We start from the raw sequence: 8,561 nt of genomic DNA on the forward strand, positions 1-8,561 counted from the left end.
TACGCTTGATCGCGTATTACTAAATAACATATTACATTACATATATATTATTATATATAATACGTTATATCCTATATGTTATATGATAATATAGGTCTTCAGCTTCGAAAACATAATTTCGAAAAGTGCTAAAAGTAAAGGAGACACTTTATCACGATCATACTTTTCAGATTTTAAATTTAATGTTCAAACATTGAGCAAAACGTGCATTATAAGATATCGAAGTAAATAAAATTGTTCACCATTTTAGAGGATAAAATTTGTTTTCGTCAATTTAAAAGTATGGAGCTTACATAACGCCATTATTCGTCTTTCCTAAGGTACACACAATTTGCGTCTTGTTTATTTTTGTGACTAATATAATTTAATTAAAAATTTTGTCATTATTTAAGGTTGGGAGTTTTGTAGGAAGTAATAGTACTGATAAGGATTAAAACACCGAATAGCACTATCGTATTCGATATACTGTCGTCGTGTTTATCTCGGTTCTATTTCTGGGTTAAAAGAGAATTTTTATTATTACTTTCGAATTTTATTATTACATTTGCCATAGGTCTGAAGAAAGACATTATAATTTTTTAATAATATGGGATTTATACTAAAGACAGGGTACATTGTAGACATATACAGATATTTGAATAGAATTATGAAATATGTATTGTTTGATTATAAGAATAATAGATCCCCCCTGACAAGACAATAAATCTAATAATTATTTGTTAGTTTTTTGAAAATATTAATTTTTTTTTTTAGATTAAAGATAATGGCTCTATTTTCTTTATATAGTGCAATCGTACATATACAATCATAAAGAGCAGCTAATAAAATTACAATGAAATTATTCAATAGTTAACGTTACGAGATGATTCACTTTTAATTATGTTATAAATGCTGTTGCACGAATTATTAATACATTGTAAGCATCACTATCGCGCGCGCGATTTTATATGTATTAGATATACAAGATATAAACGAGATATAAAATTTGCATATTTGTTCTAATCCGTCCTAAAATCTGCATAGATATAAGCCGTAGTTAAGAAGATGTAATATACTTTTATATTGTGTTTACGTAGTACTTATTACAGAATCCACCACAAAATTGTAATTGTACAGAACCGCCGATATCCCTATATACAAACTGTAAAGCACTTTTATATGATTGTTAAAAATGTTGTGGAATAAAAATATATACATATGTCTATTCTTTACCAATGCCGTGTACTTTTATGTAAAACTGTAAAACATTGATTGAACGTTAATCTTTTTTTTTATAGTCTTGGAGCTATTAACTTTGTGTAGTATACTAATGTGTAGTATATTAATATGTAACTAACATACTAATCTTGAGGGATTCCTTGCATGCAGCCGGACGGAAGATGATGAATCTCAATATATTACCTCATCCGCATATCATCAGCACGTAATAATAATTTCTAATATTATGTAAGTATTACATCAAGCAAGTTTTACTCACATTAATGAAAATTAATAAGACGCAAAAAATTTACATTAGCTCTTAGCACGATTAAATTAGTTATTAAGTTCAATAGCACTTAACGTATCAAAGTAAAAAATGAAATTAAATTTAAATGTACTTTGAATAGATGGATATTTTTTCTTGTACAACAATATCCAATTTGCTAAGAGGTCTTTGCGTGCCGCGTGCTTTAACAAGAAGAAACTCTATCGCTTTATTATTACCACATTAATTTTATGGCCAATTACTTTCTGCCTTTGCATGCATGGTTATTTGGGAACCTAATAACACTTTAAAGTAATAAAAAGGAGAAAAAAATTTTTAAAATTACAATCTTATTTGGCTACCTTTTATATTGCATTATTCTAATATATTCGGAATTCTTCCTCACATATGTCTCTCTATTTTCTTTTCCTTTCAAGTTTTAAGCATAGGTAAAAAATTCTATTAACATCATATAAAATAATAGATTTTATTTGAAATAAATAACATGTCTTCTTCTTATTGAATATTATACTACGATTGTATTTAATTTAAACTTGTGTATTTTGATGTCAAGAAAGTAAAATCTAAATATGTAATACATTTATACATAAATTGACGTTTTTGTTCTTTTACTAATTACATTATTTGTGACACATATGCAAAAATGAATTTATATGTGGTGATACATTTTTTTTTAAGATGTAAAGGATGTGCTATATGAGCCATATATCAGGGTATGCATTACATTTGCATCCTTATTATTATTAACATATTAATCTATTAACATGATTTTTCTAGGGTATCCACCAGGATTTACATGGTGTGCCTACCTTAGTGAACCTGTGACCCGATTTGACATGGTACCAAGTTTTTCCCATTAAATAGTTTCAGTTTTTACAGATCATATTGATACAAAAGCGTTCGAATTTATATATAGACAGATGAGCTATATATCAAAATAAGATATACCGTTACATGTACAGAGAAAGCTATTTACACGTTAATTTAATTACATATCTTTTTATTCGCGCATTTGTTTAGAATAGTATTAGTTATTTAAGCGAAAATTATCTGTTATCAGATTTTATAATATATATATTTTTTATAACTACATTCTTTGATATTAACAATAATTAATCTGTTTTCGAGCTTCTAATCATTTTTTAATATTATATTTAATATATTGCTCAGTGGTACATAGTGATTTAGTGATTTAAATTATTGGTTAAAGCTGTTTGATCTCTTATTCGGAAACTATTCGCAGAAGCAATGAAATAATTTTCTGAAATAGTTGTGCGCACGACACAGTATTATGAGATATAAATTAATCGTATCAATTTATATAAATATATTTTTGTCGTATAAGGTATTATTATATGTGAAGATAGCTATACGTTTAACAGGCAATACTCGATAATCTCTATTAATCAAAGAGTTATAAAAAAATTTCAAATAAAGGAGGTGCACTGTTTCATAAGAAAACTATATTATACTATTAAAAAATATTAAAAAATGTATACGATAAAAATATATAACAATCTCTTTTTATCATGTTATTTCATTAAGAAAGCGTAATGCAATTCAATTTTTATCTAAGACTATTTTTGATAACTCTTTGAATAACTGAGGCTACCGTACGGTTCCTTTTAATTGCTACTTTGCATATCTTTAACAAATATAAAAGTATAATGTAAGAATAATTTGTAAGTTTTTATATGCAAGAAGCAAAAGGAAATCATAAATCTTTATAAATGTTATCCATCTACGATAAATGTGATAGATTATATTTATCGTAGCATCATGCTACAAGTAATGTTAGACATTAAGTTATTGTGCCTTGTTATGAATTTCGTTCGGATTGATCTATGAAATATGACGTATCATTAAATAACGTATCAATCTGTGTAATTGGTGTACTGTTCAGTGTACTAATATGTATGAGTATGCGTACACAAACGCATATCAATGTTAAGAACATAAAAAAATTATTGACAAAGATTTTATTAAATACTTATTATAGATGATATGATATAATTTATTTATCTGATAATCTTACAAAATATCATCAAATGTTTTCTTAATATGAATTCAATTTATTTGTAATAGTTACCAATTAAAAATGTATTTTATATAGTAGATGTATTTATCTATTTATTTTAAGTAAGCAAGAGCTTCAGAGAAAGGCATATAAAATATATATTAGCAAAATATTAACAATGGTCAAAATTTTATGGAATAAATTAAGCATTTCAAAATAATTTCTCTATTTGAGAGGCTAAACTCTTAAAACAATGCAATGTGACTAGTACACTCTTGCAAATATGAATTTATTTCCTTAAGTTACCAGAGCAGCTTTCGCCTGTTTCCTAATGTCATCCGCAAGCCTCTTTATTTCTTCGTTATCTGCATGCATTTGTTGACTCCCTTTCTTTAAGGCGCATTCCAACTGCTTTAACTGCTGTTTGGTACTCAAATAAGTTTTCACTTGTTTGTATATATTATCAGTGTTATTAACACTTGTTAAATTGTGAGACTCTTTCATGCATAACTCACCTGAAAATTACATTCGTAGGAATATAATCTATCAATTCGCGATCGTCCTGTGATTAAATACAAGAAAAATTAAACGCGAGTTTTTCCAGATTTTACTTGTTATATTTTACAAGAGATTTTAAAATGAGTGACAGTATAACGATTTTTAATCATAAATATTGCAAATGTTTACTTGCGATTTTAAACGCTACGTCGTCTACCACAGCTTTATCGAGGTCTTCCAGCATGTGTTCATGGCTTGGCATGCGAGGCCTCTCTGGCAAGCTGTTTTTCTTGTTAGTGAACATCATCGAAACAATCAATATATAAGGATCAAAATACCAGTTTTATCCTTTATATTCAATCACCGCGTTAAATATTATCTTGTTCAGAAATGAAGATTGTAGATTTATCCCTCCTAGCTAAACTATCTCCGTCAATATGGAATCGATGTCACGGTTCAGACGTTGCTGTTCTCGTTGCGCTGCACTTTATTTAACTGATGCTGAACTTGTTACACCTTTTCTCCTTTCTGATGTCTAAATATGCACCTATTTCATTTTAAGTGCAGAAAGTGTAACATAGTATACTACAAATAACCTCTTGATCCTGATACTTGAGGATTTTTGTTAGCTTGGCTGTGAAGAAAAAGAATTTATTGCCAGATATAGAACACAAATCAAAAGCAATTCTGTATTTAGCAAAGAAAATACGAAAATCTACATAAAAACGTATGTAATCAGTTAATAATCTTTATCGATTATTGGGAAGTATTATATATTTACTTATATCTTATCCATGTATGTCCACATGTCATTTTGCATATTGATTGTTTTATTGAATTAATTTTTTTTATTAGATGCCATCCGTAACGTTAAAAGATGTGGATCAAGCAAAATTTGTCAAGGCCTTCGCAGCTTTTCTGAAAAAGTGAGTAAGGAATATGAATAGAATAATTAGAATGTAACCTATAAATAGAATAACAAGTAAAGTATTAAAAATGTAATCTAATCTCTTGTGATTATATCTAACATAAAGTTTTATTATTTAAAATTATTTATGTTTTTTCATTTATATTTCTTTTTTTCTCTATAATGGTAAAAATTCTCCATTTTACATATTGAAATTTTTCTGGCAATAAACATATAAGACAGAGTTCCAAAATATGTTATTGCAATTTGAACTACATTGTATTTCATAAAATTTTAGAACTGGTAAGATGCGAGTGCCAGAATGGGTGGATATTGTGAAGACAGCCAAATTCAAAGAGCTGGCACCCTATGACCCTGATTGGTACTATATTAGATGTGCAGCCTTGGTGCGTCATATTTATATTCGTAGTCCCGTTGGAGTTGGTGCGGTCACAAAGATCTTTGGTGGGCGCAAACGTAACGGTACTCATCCCAGCCACTTCTGTCGATCAGCAGGCAGTGTCGCGAGAAAAGCACTTCAGAGCCTGGAACAGTTGAAACTTATCGAGAAAGCACCCCTCGGTGGACGTAAACTGACCAGTCAGGGACGCAGGGACTTGGATCGTATCGCTGCACAAGTTAAAGCTAAGAGCAAAAAGCAGCTTAAGCTTCAAGACGCAATTGTAATTTAATATCCTTCTTCTATAATCAAATAAAAAACGTAGTCTCAATTTTCTTCATTAGATATACCCTGCATATAATTTTTTTTTTGATAAAATTTATTGAATAATCTCCAAGAATATTATTGAAAATTAAAAATTTGTCAGGATGCTTTATTTGCATAAAAATAAAATTCCAGGAAAATCGGATTTAGGAAAAAACTGTGTTATCACAGTACAAATATAAAATGCGTAGATTTATTTAAAATAAAATAATGTATCATTTTCATATATATTTGCATTCACACATGAGAAAAATTTCGTTTTGATAATTTCATGCAATGTGTTAAATTTTTATTATTATTACAAATTACAAATTGATGTAAAGTATTACAGGACAATGATCGCTGCCGTAAACATCCTTCCTTATAATATTATCGCACACTTTATTTTTGATCCGTTCTGATATCAAGAAGTAATCTAGCCGCCTGTATATAAAAAATTTTAATTAATGATGCAAGATTTGTATATATAACATAGTTTTTACACATATATATCATAATTAGAAGTAAAAATGTTAATAAAAATAACTTACCATCCAATGTTCTTACCACGTGCATTGGCAAAATACGACCAAAATGTATATGCACCCTCTGTTTCAGGATACAATGATCTAAATGTATCTACAAATCCGGCAGCTAAGAAATCGGTCATATCATCCCGTTCTTCTTTAGTAAATCCAGCATTTTTAGTGTTTGTTTTGGGATTTTTTAAATCTGGAAATCAATGATAATAAATTAACGTTTCTATTGCTTCATTCACATACTAATCTAATACTGATACTTTATATTTAAAAGATTAAAATTAAATGAATAATATTAATAACATTACGCAATAATAAAGAGATTTACTTATCGTTTCAATATTGATACTATACCAATTTCTTGATGAGCTACATTCATGTCACCACATATAATAACAGGTTTCTTTTGATCTAATTCTTCAATATGTTTTTTGAATAATTTATTCCACTCCAATCGTTTTGGTAATGTCACCAACTTCTGTCCAGCATTTGGCACATCTGTCACATTATATTCTATTAGTAAATATCAAGCATTATTTTTGATGAAATTACAAATATTTCAGAAAAGATAAAATTATTTAATTTTAAAAAATTATATAATAATGTTTACACATCACATAGTATATTGAATTGTACATGTATTTTGATTTTTGTAATAATATAATTGGAGTTTATTTTATGAGAATTAAGTAACTTTCTCTTACAAACATTGATCACGAAAAATTCTGGGAACTCCACTGTGATTATCCTACCCTCAGTATCAAAGGTAGAATCATTTAAACCATATTTCACAGAAATCGGTTTTTCCTTGCTGAACAAAGCAACTCCACAATAACCTGGTTTCTTACCTATTGAAACATACTTATTAATTATATAATTTGTGTGTGTGTGTGTGTGTGTGTGTGTGTATATTCAGTTTTTTTTTAAATATATCTTACTGTCAAGAAAATAATGATGATATCCTGACAATTTGACTTCATCTGGCATTTTACCCTTGTCACATTTTGTTTCTTGCAAAGCAATTATATCTGCATCTTCTTTGGTAATATAGTCAAGTCCATGTTTCTGATTAAATATAAATAGAAGAATCATTATAAGTATCATACATTAAGAGTGCCCGTTGACATAATGTACCTTGATTACAGCTCTGATCCCAGAGACATTCCATGTACAGATCTTCAAATTATGCTTCTTTCCTTCCTGATTTGACTTTGTACATCCAAAATCGATTTCATCCAAGTTTGTATCTGTCTTATTTTGCATTTGCTTGGGTTCATTTTTCGCCTTCTTTGAGGTAGATGAATCATCACTTTTATCAGTGCTTTTTGATGCCTTTGAATCCATTTTTGACCTCTTTGGAGCAGGTTCATCATTTGTATCATTTACACGCTTTTTATTTGAAGTTCCATTTTCATTTAATTTTTGTGTTTTCTTACCAGGTTTAGCTTTGGGAGAATCAGCCTAATTTCAAGGAAAACTGATAAATAGACTAGTAATTTTTTTACTTATTAATATAGAAAGTTATGGAGAAATAAGTATAATTACAGGGTGGGGCAAAAGTCCCGCTACCATTTTGATTGCGCGCCATCTTGGTTATGTGACGTATAGCTCAGTTTAGCTTTAACCGTTGTGTTGTGTAGACGTCCAAATTTTATAATGGATAAATATACGCCACAAGAACGAGCAGAAACAATTCAATTATTGAATGACGTTTTTCCACGAAGACTAATTTCGCGAAATGGCGATTTAGCATGGCCAGCCAGATCTCCGGATTTAACAGCACCAGACTTTTTCTTATGGGGTTTTTTAAAATCAAAAGTTTATGTGAATAAGCCCCAAACGATTCAACATCTTAAAGACAATATTCGTCACGCAATTGAAGAAATTCAGCCTGAGATGTTGCACGATGTCATGAAAAATGTCTTAAAAAGAGCCGAAAGTTGCATAGCGAATCGCGGTCACCATTTAGCCGATATTCTTTTCTAATCATAACGCAAAAAAAATGTAAAGACCAAATAAACATTGTATGAAAACCAAACTGACTTATCTTTTCTTTGAACAAAGTTATAGGCAATCAAAATGGTAGCGGGACTTTTGCCCCACCCTGTATCTGATGGATAGTTAAATAGAAAATTTTTTGTAAATACATTTTCAGCGTTTCGAGACGTCCGTTGTCTTCCAGAACGAGGTCTGTCTGCTGTCGTACCGTACTGTCGAAAATTCGCATGTAAACGATAAATTGTGGTTTTGTGAGGCACTGGACGATTACGATATTTCTGACGCAATTTCCGCTGAGTGGCAATAATGGAACGATTATTTTCAATAAATATTGTCACTATTTCTGCTCGTTCTTGTGGCGTATATTTATCCATTATAAAATTTGGACGTCTACACAACACAACGGTTAAAGC

The 8,561-nt window shown here is 29.4% G+C and overlaps 4 protein-coding genes across 15 annotated transcripts in view; 2 read left to right on the forward strand and 2 right to left on the reverse strand.

The window, feature by feature from the left end:
* LOC108745556 (transmembrane protein C9orf91 homolog) overlaps positions 1-2,540 on the forward strand; it is a 9,765-nt gene extending 7,225 nt beyond the window's left edge. For 3 of the 4 annotated variants that reach the window (XM_018481759.1, XM_018481758.1, XM_018481760.1), the window contains exons 6-7: positions 1,369-1,446; positions 2,264-2,540. In XM_018481759.1, the coding sequence (XP_018337261.1) occupies positions 1,369-1,427 (59 nt within the window). In that variant the 3' untranslated portion in view covers positions 1,428-1,446; positions 2,264-2,540. Of the gene's footprint in view, positions 1-1,368; positions 1,447-2,263 lie in introns of those variants that run through there. The other variant, XM_018481762.1, reaches the window with a different exon arrangement.
* Positions 2,541-3,736: 1,196 nt separating this feature from the next.
* LOC108745560 lies at positions 3,737-4,581 on the reverse strand. 2 transcript variants are annotated; one of them, XM_018481775.1, is made up of 3 exons: positions 4,191-4,581; positions 4,019-4,065; positions 3,737-3,920 (listed from the first exon to the last, which is right to left on the reverse strand). In XM_018481775.1, the coding sequence occupies exons 1-3, from the start codon at positions 4,306-4,308 to the stop codon at positions 3,801-3,803; spliced, it is 285 nt and encodes a 94-aa protein (XP_018337277.1). In that variant the 5' UTR covers positions 4,309-4,581; the 3' UTR covers positions 3,737-3,800. The 2 variants fall into 2 exon arrangements, with proteins under 2 accessions (XP_018337277.1, XP_018337276.1); XM_018481774.1 differs by lacking the exon at positions 4,019-4,065 and having other exon boundaries at positions 3,737-4,018; positions 4,191-4,574.
* Positions 4,574-6,323, forward strand: LOC108745559 (40S ribosomal protein S19-like). Its single transcript, XM_018481773.1, has 4 exons — positions 4,574-4,728; positions 4,857-4,927; positions 5,207-5,591; positions 6,230-6,323. The coding sequence occupies exons 2-4, from the start codon at positions 4,857-4,859 to the stop codon at positions 6,242-6,244; spliced, it is 471 nt and encodes a 156-aa protein (XP_018337275.1). The 5' UTR covers positions 4,574-4,728; the 3' UTR covers positions 6,245-6,323.
* LOC108745557 (exodeoxyribonuclease) overlaps positions 5,908-8,561 on the reverse strand; it is a 3,629-nt gene continuing 975 nt past the window's right edge. For 3 of the 8 annotated variants that reach the window (XM_018481767.1, XM_018481765.1, XM_018481766.1), the window contains exons 3-8: positions 7,285-7,611; positions 7,089-7,215; positions 6,855-6,998; positions 6,505-6,648; positions 6,163-6,343; positions 5,908-6,055 (exon numbers count right to left, since the gene is read on the reverse strand). In XM_018481767.1, the coding sequence (XP_018337269.1) occupies positions 5,938-6,055; positions 6,163-6,343; positions 6,505-6,648; positions 6,855-6,998; positions 7,089-7,215; positions 7,285-7,611 (1,041 nt within the window). In that variant the 3' untranslated portion in view covers positions 5,908-5,937. Of the gene's footprint in view, positions 6,056-6,162; positions 6,344-6,504; positions 6,649-6,854; positions 6,999-7,088; positions 7,216-7,284; positions 7,612-7,695; positions 8,198-8,297; positions 8,549-8,561 lie in introns of those variants that run through there. The other 5 variants (XM_018481769.1, XM_018481770.1, XM_018481764.1 and 2 more) reach the window with 5 other exon arrangements.

Source organism: Trachymyrmex septentrionalis, unplaced genomic scaffold, assembly GCF_001594115.1.
Source record: "Trachymyrmex septentrionalis isolate Tsep2-gDNA-1 unplaced genomic scaffold, Tsep1.0 scaffold14, whole genome shotgun sequence".
Lineage (NCBI taxonomy): Eukaryota > Metazoa > Arthropoda > Insecta > Hymenoptera > Formicidae > Trachymyrmex > Trachymyrmex septentrionalis.